This window comes from Humulus lupulus, chromosome 2 (genome assembly GCF_963169125.1).
Source record: "Humulus lupulus chromosome 2, drHumLupu1.1, whole genome shotgun sequence".
Lineage (NCBI taxonomy): Eukaryota > Viridiplantae > Streptophyta > Magnoliopsida > Rosales > Cannabaceae > Humulus > Humulus lupulus.
In genome coordinates this window covers 275,192,319-275,215,556 of record NC_084794.1, presented here as the reverse complement: position 1 = coordinate 275,215,556, position 23,238 = coordinate 275,192,319, and the positions used below count along the sequence as shown (strand labels likewise).

Below are 23,238 nucleotides of genomic sequence, written 5' to 3'. Positions count from 1 at the left end.
TGACCTTAAGGATAGATATAAACCATTAAGCTGCAGCAAAATAGAGCATCTTCATCTTCTTCTCCCGTTCATATTTTCTCCTTGTATTTTGAAGCTCTTTTAGAAACCAAGCTAGGGAACCAAGCCTTGAGGGTTTTGGGTTATGTTCCACCATTGAAGAGGGTGTAATTCTGAGCTTGAGGTAAGTTTTTAACCATAGAATCTCTTGTTCTTGCTCTGTTTTTCTATTTGAGTTTCAGCTGGATTTTGAGATGGATAAGGGGAATTGATGGGAATTTTTGGCAAAGGTTACTTGGGTTATGATGCCTAGGTCATGTGTAGATGGCATTTGGGTTCATTTGGGGGTTTGGATGGAGTTTGGGATCTTTTTTCAGGTTGGAAATGGAGGAATCGAAGGAGGAAGAACCAAGGTTGTTCCAGCCTGGTCCTAGTGCTATAGCGCCCAAGGGAGGGCGCTACAGCGCTGTCCAGGGCCAGACTTCCCTGGTTGTAGCTCTAGGGCGCTAGGGGGGCAGCACTGTAGCGCTACCCTATTTTCTTTGATGCATGTTTTAGGCATTTTTTAGGGTTTTTGGCTCAGGGATTCAATTCCTAAGGCTCGGGATCGAATCTACTCACCTTTGGGTACTATTTGGGGTCTCGGGAGTGAGGTTTAGGTCAAGACCCTTTTATTGTGGATTTTTTTCATTAATGGAGATTGTAATTGGTTATGACTAGGTGACTGCTAAGGGATTAAAGGATCAATCATTCTTAAGGGTCATTCAATTGTTTTTTCTCGCTTGAACCAGAGGTAAGAAAATTGTAACAAAAATACAAATAAAGTTAATGTAACGCCCTGGTTACCCCAGGACAGTTACTGTGAACGGTGAACTGGAAATTTGACCCGCTACCCGAGTCATTTGGTTAAAAACGTGTTCTAAGTTTTATTAACAGGCTAAGGTGAAAAACCAATAAAAAGGAAAGGATATATTTCATTAAGTATATAAACTGCTCATGAGCTATTCAAACATGTACAAGTTGTTTACAGTACAAAATGGCCACTACTATTTCAAATTTACAATCCCCGCCGACCTAAGCGGCAAAAATAGGGTGAACCCCCTAGTTCCCCTGAAAACTCCTTGGACATGGTGGTCAAGCGGCCGCATATGAGCTCTCCACTCAAGGTTGGGTGAGCTTCTCCTTCCCTTTACCTGCACCATATAGCACCCATGAGCCAAAGCCCAGCAAGAAAACACACTATAACATGATATAATATCAACAATGATCATAACAGTCATTCAGGACTTTCAGTCCAAACAAATAGGTGATAGTCGCAAAAGTCACTAAAATGGGGACAGTTCCCTTTAGTCATGTGACGATAGGATCACCAGGGCGTTACAGTTAATAACATTTTTGTACAAATTTCACTAAACCTTTGAAAACTACCTCCCCGGCAACGGCGCCAAAATTTGTTTAACACCCAAAATGTGACTACCAATAAGCGGTAGTTTTAGTAAAATCAGGCGGTCAATCCACAAGGAGGTAACCTAAAACGAAAAGATTAGTAGAAAATTACACATAAAGTTAGTAACATGAAATAAATAAAAATGGAAATGAAAATAGATTTGAGATTTTGGTATAGTCTTTTTGATGAAATGATAAAGTGAGATAAGTGAAATAAAAGTAAGGTATAATCAAGAGTTTGAGAAATAGAAAGGTTTCAAGAATCATCCATATGCTTGTTTGGTTACTTAGTTACTTGATTTACAAAAATACACAAGTAAATAGTTAACATCCCAACATTTACTTGGAGAATCTAATATTAAAGTTCATATTCTTTTCTAACAAAAGTTTATTTGAGTTATAAAGTTCTTTACTTTAGAAGCACAATGTTAATCTTATGAAAAATCTAAAAATGACAAAATATCCAAGGGCAATAATGCAATAGAAGATTAGACATAAAATTATGTATCAATATTACTTTTACTAATTAGAAGCACATAGAAAGAGCATGACTAATCTTATATACTATTAGCACAAGTAAATAAAGATAACAAAATAGAGATAAAGATGAAAGAACATAAATAGCTTAATTACATTATATTAAGAACATAGTAAATCAAAGTAGCAAAATAACATCACTAGCATATGGAATCATCTCTAACCTTCCTCGGAAGATTAGGTCATTATGCTCATGATTCTCACAAAATTCTAAGAAGAAAATATGAGAAGAAAGTGAGTAGGAATTTCGCTATAGTTTCTTTACTCTAAAAATTACATACATATGTGAAAGAAAGAGTCCCTATTTATAGAGGTAGAAAATGACTAAAAGGAAATTGAACAAAAAATGGGGGTTACACAATAAATCTAAAATATTAATAATAAATTATGATTTTAAAAAAATCAAATCTTATTATTAATATTAACCTAGCTATTTTGGTGAATGGTCATTTTTTTCTTTTTCTAAAATACCACAAAAGCATGAGCTTTAAAGCCCAAAATGCATAAGGGAATGGGCTTGGTGGCACTATGGCAGCTGGTGGGTTTGACCCATTCCCAGCCAATGGGAGCGTGCCACGTAGGCACTGGCTAGGGAAGAGAGGGTCGAACCGGGTCGGGTCACCAGGTGGGGCGCTGATGAGCTCGTGGGTCACACGCGGGTCAGGTTGCTAGAGAAAGCTGGGAGCTGGGCCGGACACGTGGTGGGCTCTAGGCGGCTGGGCTTCTCCTTTAGATTGGGTCGGCTGCTAAGAAAACAAGAACAAATTACTCCTTAAAAATGCTATCTTTAATTTAATTCTTTTCCCTTTTCCTTTTTTTTTTCTTTTGCTTTTATTAATGTTAAAATGCAACATAATTTATACAAATTAAATTAAAATTAATATTTTCCATTAAAGAGATATATCAAAATAAATTTAAGGAAATATTAATTTAAACTTTGAGCTTAGTAAAATGTCATTTTTAAGTACTAACCTACATGCAATTTTAAATGCAACCTTTTACAACCTTACATACATGTGCACTGCAACTAAATGCCAACCTCGGGAAACTTTAAAACTAATTTGGAAACTCCATCCTTATGCAACCTCATTGCAACCTCAAATAGAAGCCCATTGCAACTTCATGCAACCTAAAGCAACACATGGCTAGCACAAGTTACCTTAATGCAACCTACTGCAACTCCTAATGCTAGTTATGCAAACGAATACAACCCCATGCAACTTAAATCAACACATGGAAAGCCTAAGTTACCTCTATGCAATCAAATACAACCTAATGCAACTTAATGAAACCTAAAGCAACTCACATGCAATTTCAAATGGAACCTTTCATACACGCCCAATGCAATTGTCTGTAACCTTAAATACACGCCTAATTAAACCAATGCATGCCCAAACTACCCCAATGTAAGCCCAATGAAACTTAAAATGCAAATCCAATGCAACTTGAAGCAACCGACTACATTCTCAAATGCAATCTAATGCAACCTAAAATAACTTTAAATAATTTTTTTGCAAATGCAACCCAATGCAATTTCAAATGCATTTCAATGCAACCCTATGCAATTTTGTAGATGTTGCAACAAAAGTTGCACATGTTTCAAAACTGGTTGCAACAGAGGTTGGAGAGGTTGCATAAAAGGTTGAAGAGGTTGTATAAGAGGTTGAAGACGTTGCAATAATGCAACAAAGGGAACATCTCAACAAAGGGCACATCTCACTTTAACCTTAAATGTAAACCAATGCAACATCATGCAACAAAGAAACATATGGCAATCCAATACAATTTCAAAAATGCAACCCAAGTCATATGTCAAATGCAACCCAATAAAATTTTCAAAAATGTAACTTCCTATAACACTTAGGAACTAAGTGCAATCTCAAATGCAACACAACAACTAATGCAACTACATCAACCTCATCATTTGAAAATTATAAACAACCACATGCAACCAATGCAACATATAGCAACTTAAAAAAAATTCATTATACAAAATTAATCATGTTAAGCAACCTATCATGTACTTAAAGTAGATTTTTTTATTTTTAACATGTTAAGAAACCTTATATGAAACCTAGTATTTTTAGGCAAATTAAAGCATGTTAAGGATTTCATTGCAACATTAAGTAACTTGCAACAACCTTATATTAAACTTACATTTTACTGAAAGTATATTTGAATGATTTGTTGCAAGAATGTCCTCCAAGATAGCAAAACCAACTTATATAAACCTTTGTTGAATGAGACTTAATTCCACCTAGCTTTGATGAATTTTTTGCATTTTCAATTGCATTTGGCGGGATTGGATAAGTGTGATTAGCTTTGGTGATTTGGATATGACGGGAGCAATTTCTGGTTGCAAATAGAGCTCACATTGTGTTATTGCCTAAGATGAAAATAGAATTGTAAAATTGAAAAAGAAACCCTAAGAATATATAAATAATAAATAAAGTGATTTGCAACTCAATCCAACTTACAATATTCTCATATGCAACTTACTTTTTGCTGAAACTATATTTGAATTGGTTACAATTCAGCACTATATTCTAAACATCCATTATCAACTAAATGCAACCTAAATTGTAAAACAAATTGGCAAATCAATAAGAACAGAGCATCATAAACTTCCAATTACTCAAAACAAAGAAGAAAATATAGATATCTAACATAATGCAACCAACAAGTAAATCCCACAAACTTTTAAAAGAAAATTACCTCTGAAATCAAGTGAGATTCTGTAAAAAAAAAAACAATTGATTTGGGTTGCTCAATTTTTATTGAATAACAATATATAGTATCAATAAATGGACTGTAGCAACTCCGAAATTTGTATAGTAGGTCATTTTTGCAACTTTCTTCAAAGAATCTGAAATGAAAAATTGAATCGTTAAAGGGATTCTAAAACGTTAAGAAAATTTGAAATAGAAGAAGAAAACTGAAATAATATTAAATTGAAGATTACTGAATACCCATTGTTTCACATGTTGTTGGATTTGTGCAATTTCAAGTTTCTTTTAGTTACATTATTTTTTGGATTTCGTTTGTTTCAGCTACTCCAGAATGGATGTCGTGGAGGAGTAGAGTTCGTTTGCTACAGCTGCTCTGGAATGGATGTCGTAGAGGAGAAGATGGCTTATCGCCTAAAATGGAGGTGCAGAGAGCTCTGAAATTTTCATAAAAACTTGAAAGGAAGAGAATAGGAGATCGTATTTTTGGAATAAAAATTTTAAATCAGTACATTTGAATGATTTTTTAATATACCGTATTTTTGTTAAATAATTTACTACTTAGCGTGTGGATGCCAAAAATCCACCAAATAAAAAATCTCTAGTCCCTGGTTGGAACAGAGGGATAAAGGCCACTTAATCATGCAATTGGACTTGAGCATGTAGGCCTTTTTGAATACAAGAGATTGTCTCATGAGAAATGTGGATGCTCGAAATTCAACAGTTATAAAAAGGCCAAAAGCGCATGATAGGCTCCCATAAACGCCTCATGGGTACGCCCGATATGCTACGAGCATATCGCACCAACTGTTTAAGGGCCCCATCTCACGCCCATGCATGACATGGCCTCGCGTGCCCCCGCACCACGGCCTCGCATGTCACCAAGGGCTTGCGCGCGCTAGCCGCGCGACACCACCAGGATCTGCGCACGCTGGCCGCGCGACACCACCAGGATCCGCGCGTGCTGACCGCGCGACACCACCAGGATCCGCGCGCGCTGGCCGCGCGACACCATCAGATCCGCGCGTAGGGTGGCCTCGCCCCCAAGGGTCACGCATGCCTAGTGGCCTCGCCCTCAAGGGCCTCGCCCTCAAGGGCCTCGCCCAAGGGCCACGCGTGCCTAGTAGCCTCGCCCTCAAGGGCCTCGCCCTCAAGGGCCTCGCCCAAGGATCATGCATGCATAGGGTGGCCTCGCCCAAGGGCCACGCGTGCCTAGTAGCCTTGCCCTCAAGGGCCTTGCCCAAGGATCATGCATGCGTAGGGTGGCCTCGCCCAAGGGCCACGCGTACCTAGTGGCCTCACCCAAGGGCCACGTGTACCTCGCCTCAGCTGCGTCACGAGGGCCTCGCAGGGGAGCATCTCGCACCCTTCACCTCGAGATGCATCTCCTATGGAGACCTGTGGAAACCCCACCATCTAGAAGTGAAAGCCCAAGTATGTCTCAGAAAGGTCATGTTGGTACAATCTTGTACGGGGTGCGGCTTTTAAGACCCCGTACGCCTGACCATGGCACTCATGCAAGACAAGTAGTTGGAGCACTGGGAGAGAAGGCCTGGCCTGCATGCTTCCAACCAGATGTCAGAGTCGACACCACTACCACCTGCAACACTCCTCTGACAGTCGTACGGATGAGTAGTGGAGACATCCTCATGGTACCTGGTCATGTACTTGTACCAACAACACCACCTCTAAACCACTCTCCTGACAGCGTACTTATGTACCACCTGGTCCCCTGGACCACAATGTATCTAGGGCCATTAGAGCCCACTATATAATGAACCCCAATTCCACATGGAAAGGGGTTGGAAAATTCATTGTAAGCTAAGCTATTAAGCAATATACAGTTTTTACTCCATTGTTGATCTGTGTTTATCCTTCTATAAGTCCATTCTAAGTTCTCATTTAAACATCACCTTGTTTACCTTTGAGTTTTCCGATCTAATTTCGTTGACAAGATTTCACCGTCAACAGTTTGGCGCCGTCTGTGGGAAGAACAAGCATCAAGCCAGTGTTCTTCCATCACTTCCAACAAAGAAAGATGCTAAGACGTTCAAAACGCCTACGGCAAATACAAGAGGATGAGGTTCGCTAGAACGAAGTAGAGGGGAGGGCTTCCAAGAAAGATCCCCCTCCGTCTAAGCATGGAGATAGATCAGAGGAACCTCTTCCCCCAGGGGAGAGTGAAGAATCGTCCCTAGCTATCCAGCCCGACGGAGGTCATTCAGAGCCACTAGTGTATCCACTTAACCGGCCCCCGTTGACACCACGCTCAGGCCACCAGGACCCAGGTCCCTCGACGCACTGGCCAGGCAAGGGTCCCGGGGTACGCTCGGTAAGTTCCAGCTCAAGGACTCGCTTCTACAAGGATGAGATTCACGATTTGCATAAAAAGACTCGAAGGCTGGAAACCACGATAGAGAACATGCAGGAGGTTTTAAACGACCTACTGCAAGGGAAGTCAAGCATACCCCTCCCAAAGCGTAAAGGGAAGGAGCATGAAAAAGGGGAAAACACTGTCCCCATAGACGATGGGGGAACCCAACTTTCCACCAGTAAAACCCCCCAGAAAAAGTACCATGGGGGACCTAGGCCGACGAAATGTCCCCAGGAGCAAAGGCAAAGAAAAGATGATGGTCGTAAGAACGAGGCCGAAGTCCCCTCAAAAGAGGCACCCCCTGGCCTAAGAAAAGAGCTCCATGGGAAGAGGTCAGAAGTAAGAAACGCACCCCCCGCGGTTCCCCCGAGGAGCACAACCAAGGCAAGGGATCAGCCTGAGAACCCGCAAGACTCCTTATGCAAAAGGAGGAGGGGACTAGGCACCAAAATGCGAAGCCCTCGGGGCAAGATCACCACTGCACTTGGGGGGCACATGGATGACGAAGAATTCGACTATGACTCACCCTTCACAAGGGAGATTCAGGCTGAGCAAGTGCCCACTGGCTTCAGAGAGCCTCGCATGACTCCGTACGAGGGTACTACAGACCCAAAATACCACTTAGACTCCTTCAATAACTTGATGAGGTTAAGAGGGGTCAACAACAGGGCAAAGTGTCATTGCTTTGTTGTTACGCTTAAAGGAGTGGCGTACAAGTGGTTCAAGAGGTTAAGGCCAGGAACAATCGAGTCGTGGCAACAATTCTCTGATGAATTTCTTCAACAGCACCATGCAGCCTGTGATTACGCCATGCCAACTACCAACCTCGCTAACATAAAAAAAGGCGAGAATGAAAGTCTGAAGGACTACATCCATAGGTTCAGTATAGAAGCAACAAAGGTGGGAGATTTAACCAAAGCGGAGCTCAAGATGGCTACTACAGCCGGAGTTCGTCCAGGAAGCAAGTTATGGGGTAGCATGCTCAAAAGAGAAGTTTCGAATTTGGATGACTTCGAGAGAGAGCACAGAAGTACATACGTGTGGAAGAGGGCCATAAGAACTTCCATGTCGAAGAAAGCAAATCTTCCTCCAGTGGCCATACTACCAATACGTCTGGAGATTCCATATAGAAGGGGGCATCGTGCTAGAGGGGTCGCTGACCAAGTTTGAGATCGAACGAAGACCATCTAGCCATGAAAGTCCCCACCCGAGGGGAGATCACCCCGAAAGCAGACGCCTCCAAAAAGGGTCTCCAAAGTAAACGCCTCCAAAAAGGGTCTCCAAAGTAGACGCTTGCAAAAAAGGTCTCCAAAGTAGACGCCTGCAAAAAGGGTCTCAAAAGTAGACGCCACCAAAAAGGGTCTCCAAAGTAGACGCTTACGAAAAAGGGTCTCAAAGAAGACGCTTGCAAAAAGGGTCTCAAAGAAGACGCTTGCAAAAATAGTACTATGCATAATGACGAGAAGGACGCTTCTCGCAAGAAAAAATAAGTGCGCGCAAAAGTATGTAAAAGGATAACCAGAACCCAAGGGGTCAACATATCCTTATAGATACGATCAAGGTGCACCAAAGAGAGACCTATCGAACCCCCTTTCGCGTGGGTTCCAAAGAACCTCGAGCAAGATAAATACCAAAAAGAAAATGAAAAAAAAAGAAAAAAGAGGGATAATAAAAAGGAAGAGAAGAGTCTACAAGAACGCCTAAATGCCTCCCTATAGACTGGGGGACAAGTGTGGATACCAAAAATCCACCAAATAAAAAATCTCTAGTCCCTGGTTGGAACAGAGGGATAAAGGCCACTTAATCATGTAATTGGACTCAAGCCTGTAGGCCTTTTTGAATACAGGAGATTGTCTCATGAGAAATGTGGATGCTCGAAATCCAAGAGTTATAAAAAGGCCAAAAGCGCGTGATAGGCTCCCATAAACGCCTCGTGGGTACGCCCGATATGCTACGGGCATATCGCACCAACTGTTTAAGGGCCCCATCTCGCGCCCCTGCACGACACGGCCTCGCGTGCCCCCGCACCACGGCCTCGCGTGCCACCAAGGACCTGCGCGCGCTGGTCGCGCGACACCACCAGGATCCGCGCGCGCTGGCCGCACGACACCACCAGGATCCGCGCGCGCTGGTCGCGCAACACCACCAGGATCCGCGCGCGCTGGCCGCGCGACACCACCAGGATCCGCGCGCGCTGGCCATGCGACACCACTAGGCGCTGGCCGCATGACACCATCAGGATCCGCGCGTAGGGTGGCCTCGCCCCCAAGGGCTTCGCCCAAGGGTCACGCATGCCTAGTGGCTTCGCCCTCAAGGGCCTCGCCCAAGGGCCACGCGTGCCTAGTAGCCTCGCCCAAGGGCCATGCGTGCCTAGTAGCCTCGCCCTCAAGGGCCTCGCCCAAGGATCATGCATGCGTAGGGTGGCCTCGCCCCCAAGGGCCTCGCCCAAGGGCCACGCGTGCCTAGTAGCCTCGCCCTCAAAGGCCTCGCCCAAGGATCATGCATGCGTAGGGTGGCCTCGCCCCCAAGGGCCACGTGTACCTCGCCTCGGCTGCGTCACGAGAGCCTCGCAGGGGATCTTCTCGCACCCTTCACCTCGAGATGCATCTCCTATGGAGACCTGTGGAAACCCCACCATCTAGAAGTGAAAGCCCAAGTATGTCTCAGAAAGGTCATGTTGGTACAATCTTGTACGGGGTGCGACTTTTAAGACCCCGTACGCCTGACCATGGCACTCATGCAAGACAAGTAGTTGGAGCACTGGGAGAGAAGGCCTGGCCTGCATGCTTCCAACCAGATGTCAGAGTCGACACCACTACCACATGCACCACTCCTCTAACAGTCGTACGGACGAGTAATGGAGACATCCTCATGGTACCTGGCCATGTACTTGTACCAACAACACCACCTCTGAAACCACTCTCCTGACAGCGTACTTATGTACCACCTGGTCCCCTGGACCACAATGTATCTAGGGCCATTAGAGCCCACTATATAATGAACCCCAATTCCACATGGAAAGGGGTTGGAAAATTCATTGTAAGCTGAAGCTATTAAGCAATATACAGTTTTTACTCCATTGTTGATCTGTGTTTATCCTTCTATAAGTCCATTCTAAGTTCTCATTTAAACATCACCTTGTTTACCTTTGAGTTTTCCGATCTAATTTCGTTGACGAGATTTCACCGTCAAGTGAGATTACCTCTTTTAAAAGAAAATTACATCTGAAATCAAGTGAGATTCTATAAAAAAAAAACAATTGATTTGGGTTGCTCAATTTTTATTGAATAACAATATATAGTATCAATAAATGGACTGTAGCAACTCCGAAATTTGTATAGTAGGTCATTTTTGCAACTTTCTTCAAAGAATCTGAAATGAAAAATTGAATCGTTAAAGGGATTCTAAAACATTAAGAAAAATTGAAATAGAAGAAGAAAACTGAAATAATATTAAATTGAAGATTACTGAATACCCATTGTTTTACATGTTGTTGGATTTGTGCAATTTCAAGTTTGTTTTAGTTGCATTATTTGTTGGATTTCGTTTGTTTCAGCTACTCCAGAATGGATGTCGTGGAGGAGTAGAGTTCGTTTGCTTCAGCTACTCTGGAATGGATGTCGTAGAGGAGAAGATGGCTTATCGCCTAAAATGGAGGTGCAGAGAGCTCCGAAATTTTCATAAAAACTTGAAAGGAAGAGAATAGGAGATCATATTTTTGGAATAAAAATTTTAAATCAGTACATTTGAATGATTTTTTAATATACCGTATTTTTGTTAAATAATTTACTACTTAGTGTATAAACAAAAAAATCCTATATAATATATATAATTTCCTACATTAAATTATTTAATACTAAAATTTCTAAAATCAAAATTATAGTCCGTTAAATTAATGCTATATTATTATAAAAATAATAAATTGTTTGTTATTTTTGTATATAATAAAAGTATAAATTTGGTGTTTCAGATAACATTTTATATTAATTTATACTAAAACTCTTCTTTGTTTAGAATTTGGATTTTAGGAAAAGGAAAAAAAATCTGAAAGATTTTATTTTCTTTTGTTTGAACTCAAACAACAAATGATCAAATATATACATTTTTATAGAAAAATATGAGAATATAAATTTATAAGAGTTAGAAAATTTATAGATATTTTAAAAAAAAAAATCTATTACAAAAGTTTGGGAAAACATTCTTCCTTATCTTTTATCCAATATTATCTATTACAAAAACAAAAACAAAAAAACTTCCTTAGTAAAATTGAGTTTCACAAGTTTACATTAATTTTGAGAAATTCTTTAAAATAAAACAAATCATAAAGAATACACTATTTCTGTTTTAGAATGTTATTAAACATAATATGACTAAATATTACTGTATTTGTATTCAATAATAAATACTAAATAAAGAAGTGTTTGATTGATTAGCAAAAACTAAGTTAAGGAAATAACTGAAATCAGATACAAAAAAATAAGAGTAAAGGGTAAGTAAGTAATTGTGTCTAATATAATTCCGCGTCAACCTTGGCGACCCTGTTATAGAAATAGAACTTAGAATTGAAAAGAAACTCAATTGGACTCTCCACTCTCCTCCACCTTTCCCAGAACCTTCCCTTATATCTCTTTCCCTTTTTCCTTTTTTTAATCCCATTTATTGCCTTCCTTTTTGTTCCAAACCCTTTACTTAAACTCCCCTAAATTTTCTCTCGCACATTTTATCGAATGCCTTCCACTCCACACCCATCTCCATTTTCATCTTCTCCTGCTTCTCCAATCATGGCGGATTTGCCACATACACCCATCATGATGACGAACAACGGCGTGGATCCCAACAACTTCTATACTTCATACGACAAGAATTACGCCCTCAGTGGCAAGATTATGCTTAGCGCCATAGTCATCTTGTTTTTCGTTGTCATACTCATGGTTTGCCTCCATCTCTACGCCCGTTGGTACCTCCTCCGCGCCCGCCGTCGTAACATGCGCCGCAACCGAAACCGCCGCAATCAACTTGTCTTTCACATGGACCCCGCAACCGCAGCCACCGCCGCCCCGCGTGGCCTCGACCCGGCTGTCCTCAATTCGCTCCCTGTTTTTGTCTACTCCGCCAAGACCCACCCTGATTCGGATTCCAACCCGACCATGGAATGCGCCGTGTGCTTGTCTGAGTTCGAAGAGAATGAGATGGGTCGCCGCCTCCCCAAGTGCAACCACAACTTCCACACCGAATGCATCGACATGTGGTTCCACTCCCACTCCACCTGTCCCCTGTGCAGATCTCCGGTCGAACCGGGTCCGGATCCTGAGCTTGAGATCCGGACCGAAGTGTGCGTTACTGAACCAGCGGGAACCGAACCGGGTCACGGGAGCAGTTCTGGGTTATGCTCCGAATGCGACCGTTCGTCTTCTTCGATTGCCTCATCGTCGTTCGGGGCTCGAAGAAAGCCTTTTGAGCTGGTGGGTGTGTCTATAGAGGTTCCGAGAAGGAACGAGAGCTTCGGAAGATTGGAAGAGGACTCGCCGTCGGGTCAAACGTCATCGTTTAGGTCTCCGATGAGTCGGATGTTATCGTTCAAGAGGATTCTCAGTAGAGATAAAAGAGGAAGTGGGATGATGTCTCCGTCGGGGAATAGCACACCGAGTGGTTGCAGCACCGTGAACGAGTTGGATATAGAGCGGGGCAAGGATGTGACTCAGTGAACACGGGGAGGTGACTCAGTGAATGGGACAGAAAGAAGTAGAAAGCTAGGAATAGTACAGTGACGTGTGGAGAGTCGTGCCGTGACATTATCATAATTGAATTGAGGAAGTTTGACTCAAGACAATGTGGGTAAATTTGAAATTTTGCATAAACGAGGCGTAACTGGGAACGGCCGTGGATTTGTCGCGCTGCCTTAGTTCGACTATGAATATTTGACTTGTAAATAATATCTCATTTATTTCAAAAAAAAAAAATCCCATTTAATTCATTTTGTTATTTAAAAATATTGGACTTAATGTGAAGGAGATACCTTTTGGGTTGAGCTTCTATACAATAAGTTAATTTATATATATGGAAATTTTATAATTAAAATTAGTGATTCTTGTCTATTATTTGAGGAATTTGTTTTTTTTATTCTTTTCTTTTTCTTAATGAGAAAATTTGTTTGGTACTACAATGAATATTATGAACCACATTTTTCAGTTCTACACACCATGTGTGTTTTTGGAGCTTTTCCTCCTAACATAACAATATTTTTGGACTTTATATATTACACGTTTTAATAACCTTTTATTAAATACATATCTATACATGTTCAAACTTATGATTCCAAACACTGTTCAACATTCTAATCATGAAGTATGATAGTCAAGGACTCGAAGACTTTTAGAGTAAGAATAAAAACACAAATGTAATATACGCAAGAATATTATTTATGTTCTAAGAAGTGGCTAGTGATTTTCTTAAGAAAATTAATACATTCATTTTGGAGTGACTAGAAAAATAGTGGTGGAGATATGTCGATGCACTTTAAATTCAACATTTTTCAGTTGCTTAACTTAATATAAATTAGAAGTTATTATATGAAAAAGGTCGCATAGCAGCCTATGTGGACTTTCTGGCCTGATTCGCAGCCAATATGGTGGCCATACCTTATTACAGAAGAGGAATAGATGGACCATAGTCTAATCTATTCTACCCAACTGCCATTAACACTGAACAGCGACACCATTTTAAAGTCACTTCACGTTATTTACAAAACTACCACGTTTCCATTATTCATTAATGAGATAATTTTTTCCCATAAAGTAAAAAAAAAAACCTAGCAAATATTACGAAAAAAATGTGAATTACCTTCCATGATTTTTTTTGTTTTTTGGGTGGGTTAAATTGACTCGTACATAAACAATTTTGATCGTAATTCGTAAGATCATATTTTAAAAATCAATTTTAACTAAACTAATTTTGAAGAATATAAGATGGTGGAATTTTCCTAGAGTTTACAAATTAAGACCCATCAGATCAGGATCAGGTCTCGTGTTATTGTACAAATTAATCAAACAAAACGCCTGTATGTAGTTTATACTTGGTTTAAACTTCTTCGCCAAAAGAGGGAAACACACCAAAGAAAAAACAAGCGACTTTGATTGTATTTGCATTATTATGTAAAATGAGCCAAAAACCAATCAAACTTCGTCTTTGTGGGCCCTTCCTTCTCTAATTGACGCGTTTTTCTAATGTTGTAGTACACTAGTACTTGTATAAAAACACAAATAATAGATAAGAAAAACACGGTTTTCTCCTCTCCTCTTTATTTTCAAACATTATAGAATTCTATGTCTAAGGTTTCAGACCAAAATGAAGGCATCTTAGGCCAATGCTACGACTCCAACAACACGTTAGACATTTCTTAAGGCTTATACATTGATCTATCATTAGGAAGTTATGGTATACTTACATGGCAATATAAGAAGACATATATGAATATGATGAGAATGTGGTTAGTTTAGTAATGAGACGGAATTGATTGAACTTAATTCTTAAAAAATAAAAATAAAAATAAAAAGGCAAACAGTAACCAGTGGAGTACCCCTGAATTTATTCTATATTTCCCTTCACTTTCCAAGTAACCCACCAAACCAAACAAAATAATGAAATGCATAAAAGTCGTTAGAAAAATCAAACTACTATATATATAAATACAACAAATGGATAATAAACTCGTTGAAACCTTAGTCCAATGGGCAAAAGCAAGTATATAATATCTGTTCTCTACACGCTTTTGCCAAAACCTAAAAACTTTTATTCCTTACTCGGCATTTGGCAATGTGTTTCTTCAATGATTTTGGCTCATTTGGCCATTCACGAGGATGGAGCAAGTAAAGACCAAAAGGGTAAAAAAAAAAAAAAGGATGACATTTACTTACAGAACAAAATTATAAAAACATGTCAAATCAAGAGACCAACCACTCCATCTTAATGATTTCACATACAAATTTAGTGACCTTACTTTTCTAATTTATTGGGGACAATAAACTCTCTATACGTAGTAGTTAGGGCCATATAACTTAGCAATGTTAATACCCTAGTCATCTTAAATTCAAATCAAATGTGTCATGAGATGAGAGAGAGAGAGAGAGAGGGAGAGAGAGAGAGAGAGAGAGAGAGCCAATTCGTACACAAGAAAATTTGTTTCTTTTTCCTTCACATAAAATAAATGGTCTTATTAAAGGGCCTAGAACCAAGGCAAATGAAGCAATGGCGGTAGTACTAATGATTGCATTCGAGTAAAGATGTTAAATATAGTACATGAACGAAGCTACCCTTGTTAGTTATAACTACAACTACAATATTTAAGGTCACTCCTAGCTGCTTTTATTTTACCATATATTGCATTTATGGTAAAAACAGTGGGACTAACCTGCCAACCACGTGTGTCATCCTGCGGAATGTAAATCAACTGGCTCAACTAACCGAGACCTTCTCTTTTTTCCATCAGGAGTGCACCTTAGACTGCCAATCTTTCCAACTTGCAAAGAAATTTTGCAATTTGGTTGTAATTTGGAAGTATCAACAGAAGATTTCTCTCTTCCAAGGTTTTCAATATCTCCGTTCCTACGTTTTACTTTTGGAGACTTGACTCTCTTTCTTGACAAGCGAAACTGGGTTTCGTCTCTTTTCTTGTCTTGCCTAAGGAGTCGAACATGAAAAGAGTTTGCTGCTGTGTGACAAACGGAACCACCTTTCACCCCACTCCTGTCCAATTCAACATCGCCATTATTCACCTGAAGATTATAATATAATAAGAAGAAGAAAAAACATCAACTTTTAGAAACATATAAAAAATCATACACAAACTTCTAATGTAGCGTATGAATAAACAATGCTATAGAGAAAAATGTCTGCAAATAAGTAAAAACAAGAGAAATACCAATTGTAATAGTGCAGAAAAGCTTCGAGCCACATCATATTTTTCTTGACCTTCTACAACTTTTGCAAATGATAAAACATTGCTATCCTCTACTTCAACAGATAGCTTGTCTATAATTCTTTGACCATAAACATGAATATCAAATTCCGGATGTGAGTCCTACAAGAATAAAAGTTGTATTACTTACAAAATCAATGAAGATAAAAGGTTTGCAATCAAAACAATGTGCATTAAAAATTTTAAAAATTACAAATATTAACATTCCATTTTAAACTAAACAAAATAGATTGACGTATTCAATGGATGTATAAAAATAAAACTTACTTGCTCATCGAGGTTGTGTTCAATTTTCTGTTTCCATGTTGTAACCCTTGCTGCTAGTTCACTCTGCTTCTCAGTTTCAGCTATGCTAGCGAGGAGAGCATCCTACATGATGGAAAATAATTAACCAACCAAACAACAGCAAGAATTACCAATTAAAAAAGTTTTTAAAATCATCAGCACATATGTTAAATACTACATTGAAAAAAAAAAGAGAAAAGAACAAAAAAGATGCATAATTCGAAGTAACAAAAGCGTAGTACCAGCTTTTAGTTTTTGCTTTCCAAGTGACGCTATCCTTTTTTATTTAAAGCTTACAAAGAACAGACATTGAACAAGGGAAAGAAAACTTCTAGCTATGGATAAATGCATGCAGTATAAACAAATCAAAGAGCTAGATATAATACCTAAAGTTTAAATACATGAATGTTGAAGAATAAATGCTATCAAGGAAATGCAATCAACCAAATACTATTAGCACAATCCATAAGAAAAGTAATAGATACACTTACTAGATGAGAGCGACAGAGGTCTTCTAAGCTTTCATGAGGATTTTCATCCTCGTGTTCAAAAGCTTTATCAGCACCAAAGTTATCGCCATCATGCTGCACATAGATTAATAATTAATCAATCTAAGTGAACTACCTCATGCTTCATCATAGAATAAACAAAATAATATCAGCCAAACCTTATCATTGTGAAAAGGTACATCTTCATCCATAAATACATTATCAGGCATGTTGTCATCAGGTTCCCCAAAATCAGGAAATCCGGCGTGGTTTTCATTTTCGTCATTGCCATCCACAGAATTGAAAAAGGCATCAAAAGTTTGGTCTCCTCCATTGATTAGAGATTGTCGTAGCTGTGATAAAGGATAGATGTATCACCATGAAAAGCAAATACGAGGATATTAGCATCCAAATTGCTGCAGAACTAGCTTCAAAAAAAACCTTAACAAAAATACCTTTTCATATATTGGAGGGGACTGAGACTCCCTTTGTCTTTTACGGGCATGACTTTGCATCTCCCACAAATTATTGAGATATGGACTAATAGTACCTCGCAATCTTGCAGGAGGAAACAGTGTAGATATAGACACAATCTTAGTAGAAGTAACCCGATTCCTTTTAAAAACTTTAACTGCTTTGTGGGAAGGAAAACAAAAAAATAAGAGGCAAATTATAATGTTAGCAGCCTAGACAGAAAACACATATAATAAGCAAGCAAAATAAAAGTTCTCATATGACCTTTTCTAAAAGGTTTAACTTTCAAGTTGCCCGATTCATGGGGATTCAAAGGCTTCCAAGGATCATCATCTTCTTCTTCTGAATCATCAAAGTCCCGAGGTTCTGAATATCTATCATCCATATCAAAACCATCATTCCCATCATTAAATATACTGGGGGCAGGAGGATCAGGCACACCATTAGAGTTATTAAGCTCAAAGCTACAACCAATCAATGGAGATCGATTGGTATTAACATTCTGACCCTTCCTAACTGATGACTTATGTGAAGCTCCCCCAGAACACTTGGTAGGAGAAAGGAAGTTTTTGCGAAGAGAACTTCCCTTAAAAGCACTATTCTGGCCCCTTCCAGTTTTATCACCATTCAAATACTCATGCACTGCCACTGCATCACAAGGATCTAATAGAATGAAGCCTCTGTAAAGATCACTAGTGGCCAGCTGCAAGCATATTTAATCAAATTAATGGTGAAAATTTGACTTAAAAGACAAGTATCTAAACAAATGGAAGCAACTATAATACCAGATATGATTCCAATTCCCCATCACCAGTATTATCCAAGCAATCGCCTTCAATTACGACTAAATTTGCTGGAGGCTTAACAAAATGATTTGAAGAAGAATCATTGTCATGTTGAGCATCTAAGCAAGTTTTTGCTTCAACTGCAAGGCAGATATCTCAAGGCTGTTAACTTTGCAATATATTCTCACCATAACTTAGTAAGAGCAAAAACTACCTGGGATGTCATCTAAGCCCCAAAACAAATCATTTTCTTCATCGCCAACTTCCTGAGCGCCTTCTTTTTCTTGAGGCTGGACCGATACCCCCTCTGATTGTTCTTGCTGTCTGCTCACCAAAATTAACATACGATAGACTAGAAATATTAGAAAATGTGTATGTATCGCATTATCTGTTGTTCAATATGTATGGTTTCACTTATGCCACGTTAAAAAAATCATAAATCTTTTATCTACTAAATCTCAAAAATCATATTGTCAAAATAACCAAAAAAAAAAAAAACAAACCTTTTCTGAGAAAGGAACTCCAATGCACGTAAAACTAACGAATAGAGATATTCAACTTTTCGACTATACACCTGAACTGAACCCTGAAGTAGTAGAGCAGCTAAAATCCAGGAGAAAAATAACATTTTATAATGAGAAAAAATATATATATACAAAAATTGGGGAAGAAAATGAGTTGAAAAGAGAGAGAGAGAGAGAGAGAGACCTTCAGCGAAATTAACAGCAATATGACCCTCAGACTCGGTGGGTATTTCGCCGGAGCAAATCTTCAACAGATAATCTTCGAGTTTATGGGCAAGATCCACTTCCCAATTAGATACTAGGTCACGCTCCGCCTGAACACTGTGGTACCCTCCGGAGCCGCTGCCGCCAGCCCCACTTGTTTCTTCTCTTCCGTTAGTCATTTTCTGCAGAGCCAATTACGCCGTATCACATTGTGCTGGAGTCTCATTTGGGAACCCTAGTTATATCAGTTTTAGGGGTTTAAAAAATGGGGGCTATTTTCTCCTTTTCTTTATTATTCTTGGTTCAGATAAGGGAAAGCTTGGGTTTCGATTGTTTCCCAAGAAAATTGGTAAGAAAATATTTGGAAAAAGTGAGTAGAGTGGCTTGAGTATTTGCAGATTAGTGGCGGAAGTGAGAGAGGTAGAAGATAGAGTTCAAAAAAGTTTCGATCTCACCAGTTTTCCCGCTTCCTTTCCTTGTAATCTTCTATTTTTCTACTTTCGCTATCGCTGGATAGCTTTCGGTTCGGGCCTCAAACTGAAGAACTGGACCATGGTACGGCCCAATATTATTTTATTTATGGACTTTGACGAGTGTAGCTAAAATAGGTTTTATTTACAAAAGTAACTACCCTAAAAATAATACTCAAAATATAAATGCAAAACAAAAATAATTGCGAAAGTTACATACCCAATTTAAAAGGAAAATTTGATACCATATTTTTCTATGGATATGTCAACTTTAAAAAATATGATTAAAGTATGATTTTTTTGAATAGTTGGACAAGATTGTCTTTTCTCTCCCTCTTTTTCAACTTCTCTCTCAAACTCTCTCTCTCTATAACCCCGGCACTACCACCACCTCCCCACGATGGCAAAGCATATCACCTCTCCACACTGTCACTTCCATCGATGCCTCCACCTCCCACTACCATTTAGGGCTGTGCAAAAAAATTTACAACTCGAATAAACTGCCCAAACCAACCTGAAAAAAACGCAACCCGAATAAACCGACCAAAATTTAAACCGCCCAATATAACCCAACCCGCCCAATTAAGAATTTATTATTTTTAATATATTCAAATAAATATATAAATTAATTAAGTTTTGTTTTAATTTTTTTACTATAAATTTAAAATATTGTTTTAAGCTTAAAAAATATAAACTTCACACTATTAGTACTAGTATTTAAAAGAAAAAAATTACAAAAATGTTAAAAAAAAAATACCACTTTTGTTTGGGCAGGTTGACCCGCCCAACCCGACCAACCCGCCCAAATTATTGGACGGGTTAAAAAAAAAAATTCTTAATTGGGCAAGTTACGGGTCACTTTTGCTAACCCGATTATGACATTGGACGGGTAAAAATGCATTATAACCCGACCAACCCGCCCAATGCTCAGCCCTACTACCATTGAAGTTGCCACCGCTTACCACCATAAAAGCTCTTTCATAATTTTTTTATTAATTTTAATGATGAAAAAATCAATCTAAAACTTAAATTGAATGAAAGATTCACCTAAGACACTAATTTATGGATTTTGAACACTTATGTACAAGATTTTTTGGTTTTCTCTGCATTTTTTCAGATCTAAAACATAAAAATTTGTAGAAAAACGATGCATTAATATGCAATTGCGATGCATCCTTAAAAACATGGTTTTTAGGCCAAAACGATGTTTAGTGATGCAGTAACGATGTGTTTGCGATGGTGGCTTCCTAACGATGCATTAACGTTGTGTTTGCGATGGTGGCTTGAAAACATGTTTTTAGGCCAAACAATGTCTAACGATGCGAAAACGATGCATTTGCGATGGTATCTTGAAAATATGGTTTTTTGGCCAAAACAATGCTTAACGATGCATTTGCGATGGTGGCTTCCTAACGATGCATTAATGATGTGTATGCAATGGTGGCTTGAAAATATGTTCTTAGGCCAAACAATGTCTAACGATGCATTAACGATGCGGTAATGATGCATTAACAATGGTGGCTTGAAAACATGGGTTTTAGGCCAAAATGATGCTTAACGATGCAGTAACAATGTGTTTGTGATGGTGGCTTGGAAACATGTTTTTAGGCCAAAGAATGTCTAACGATTCAATAACAATGCGGTAATGATGCATTTGCAATGGTGGCTTGAAAACATTGGTTTTAGGCCAATATGATGCAGTAACGATGTGTTTGCGATAGTTGCTTGAAAACATGTTTTTAGGACAAAAAAAATGATGGTTTCAAGCCACCATCGCAAACGCATTGTTACCTCATCGTTAGACATGATTTTTGCCTAAAACACATATTTTCAAGCCACCAACGCAAATGCGTCGTTAGACATTGTTTGGCCTAAAACATGTTTTCAAGTCATCATCGCAAACGCATTGTTAATGCATCGTTAGGAAGCCATCATCGCAAACGTATTGTTACTGCATCGTTAAGCATCTTTTTGGCCTAAAAACCATGTTTTTAAGACATCATCGTAAATGCTCGTTACTGCATCGCTAATGCATCGTTAGACATTGTTTGACCTAAAAATATGTTTTCAAGTCACCATTGCAAACACATCGTTAGTGCATTATTAGGAAGTCATTATCGCAAATGCATCGTTACTACATCGTTAAGCATCATTTTAGCCTAAAAACCATGTTTTTAAGGCTCCATTACAATTGCATCGTTAATGCATTGTTGGGCATCATTTTTTTGCAAATTTTTAAGCTTTAGATCTAGAAAAAAAAATGCAAACAAAACCAAAAAATTTTGTACATAAGTGTTCAAAATTCATAAATTAGTGTCTTCGATGAATCCTTCCTTCGATTTAAGTTTTTGATTGAATTTTTCATCATTAAAATTTAAAAAAAAATTGATGAAAAATCTTTAATGGTGGTAGAAGGTGGCGGCTTCAATGGTGGTGGGAGGTGGAGGCGTCGATGGAAGTGGTAGCGTCGAGAGGTGGTGTGCTTTGCCGTCGTGGGGAGGTGGTGGTGATGACGTGGTTATAAAGAAAGAGAGAGTTTGGGAGATAAGTTGAAGGAAGAAAGAGAAAGGGCAATTTTGTCCGATTATTAAAAAAAGTCATCATTTTGTCATATTCTTTAAAGTTAGCATACCCAAAAAAAAATAGGGTAATCTTATGATGCATAAAGCATTAAGTTTTCCATTTAAAATAATCCCCTTTGTATGTACCTAATTTTCAAGAAAAAACGTAAAAGTTAGGACCACATCTCACAAAAATTGGGATTTGCCAACTGCGCATTAAGAAAGAAGGAGCAAGGTTGTTGTTTAAATTTTTCTGTTTTTTCTTAATTTTTCAAAAGCTACATTTTGGTTACTTAATATATTGATTGGTTATCTTTTAAACGATGACTTCATTTTCAGATTATATCATGATATATTACTTTTTAAGATATATTTTGGTTACATTCAAATCTATTTTAGAAACTAATAAATTACCTTATAGTATAATAAGTTACTCTATCACTTATTAGCAAGGAAACTATTTAAGCATACTGTTTAATATTTTTAAAATTAAAATTAAAATATATTTTTTTTGGCAACTTATGGAATTTATGTAGAAATTATAGTGGAATTTTATTAACTAAGCAAAAATAAGTAACTTTTTATAGTAAAAATATGCATTTTTAGTGACTCCTTGAAGTTAATTTATGCTTAAACAAATTAAAATTTAACTAAAAAGTTACTTTTAAAACGTAGCACAAAACAAATCAATTTAAATAATCTTCTCTATCGACAACAAATAAACAGATGCTTGCCAAAATGACCTCCTCAAAAAATAGGTCATGATGGTATTATTCTTGAGCCAAAACACTGGAACAAGCTTTTAAAGTTGCGGATATACCCACGAACTTGATAGATTAACAACTAAGATATAGGGAGAATGGATGGTTGGGTTTTGTCTTCTCAAAAAGCTTGTTCTAATGGTATTATCCCACAATCTTGAAGTGGTTGGATCTTGCTATAAAATACACTTGAAGTCACGATGGCGCCACCTTTGATCGGCGCATGTGTTAGTTGTAGGCATCATTTTCTAGCGAATTTTGGATTATAATATGGTCAGTGGACAAAGCTGCTTACATTCTTTTAAAATCAAAGGATTTAGATGTCGTTTGGTTGGATGGAATGAAAATGGAGGAATAGAAATGAGAATGAGAAAATGAATTAGAATGGAATGGAATAAAAAAATTATTAAGCTTTTTTCAATCTTGCATTGGAATGATCTTTACTCCATTATTCAAATGGAATCACTACAAGAAAAAACAGTATTCATAACACTTAAAAACTGCTAACCGGAAGTATTCATAACACTTCTCAAAACACTAACATAGTCCCTGTTATTAAAAGTCCTGTATTTTCTATAACAGTTTTTGAATGTTATGTTCGATGTTATCTTAAAGTATTCAATAACACATTT

General features: G+C 38.4%; 2 protein-coding genes across 2 annotated transcripts; one reads left to right on the top strand and one right to left on the bottom strand.

Moving 5' to 3' along the window:
• The first annotated feature begins 11,666 nt into the window (after positions 1-11,666).
• On the top strand, positions 11,667-13,161 carry LOC133819463 (RING-H2 finger protein ATL2). The gene has a single exon (XM_062252727.1). It carries the CDS (start codon positions 11,808-11,810, stop codon positions 12,783-12,785), a length of 978 nt encoding a protein of 325 aa, XP_062108711.1. The 5' UTR covers positions 11,667-11,807; the 3' UTR covers positions 12,786-13,161.
• A 2,081-nt stretch (positions 13,162-15,242) lies between these two features.
• LOC133819462 (condensin-2 complex subunit H2) lies at positions 15,243-19,294 on the bottom strand. The gene is made up of 11 exons (XM_062252726.1): positions 18,795-19,294; positions 18,590-18,689; positions 18,301-18,410; positions 18,087-18,226; positions 17,566-18,004; positions 17,283-17,458; positions 17,007-17,180; positions 16,831-16,923; positions 16,322-16,423; positions 15,998-16,156; positions 15,243-15,851 (listed from the first exon to the last, which is right to left on the bottom strand). Exons 1-11 carry the CDS (start codon positions 18,991-18,993, stop codon positions 15,504-15,506), a joined length of 2,040 nt encoding a protein of 679 aa, XP_062108710.1. The 5' UTR covers positions 18,994-19,294; the 3' UTR covers positions 15,243-15,503.
• Between the last annotated feature and the right edge of the window lie 3,944 nt (positions 19,295-23,238).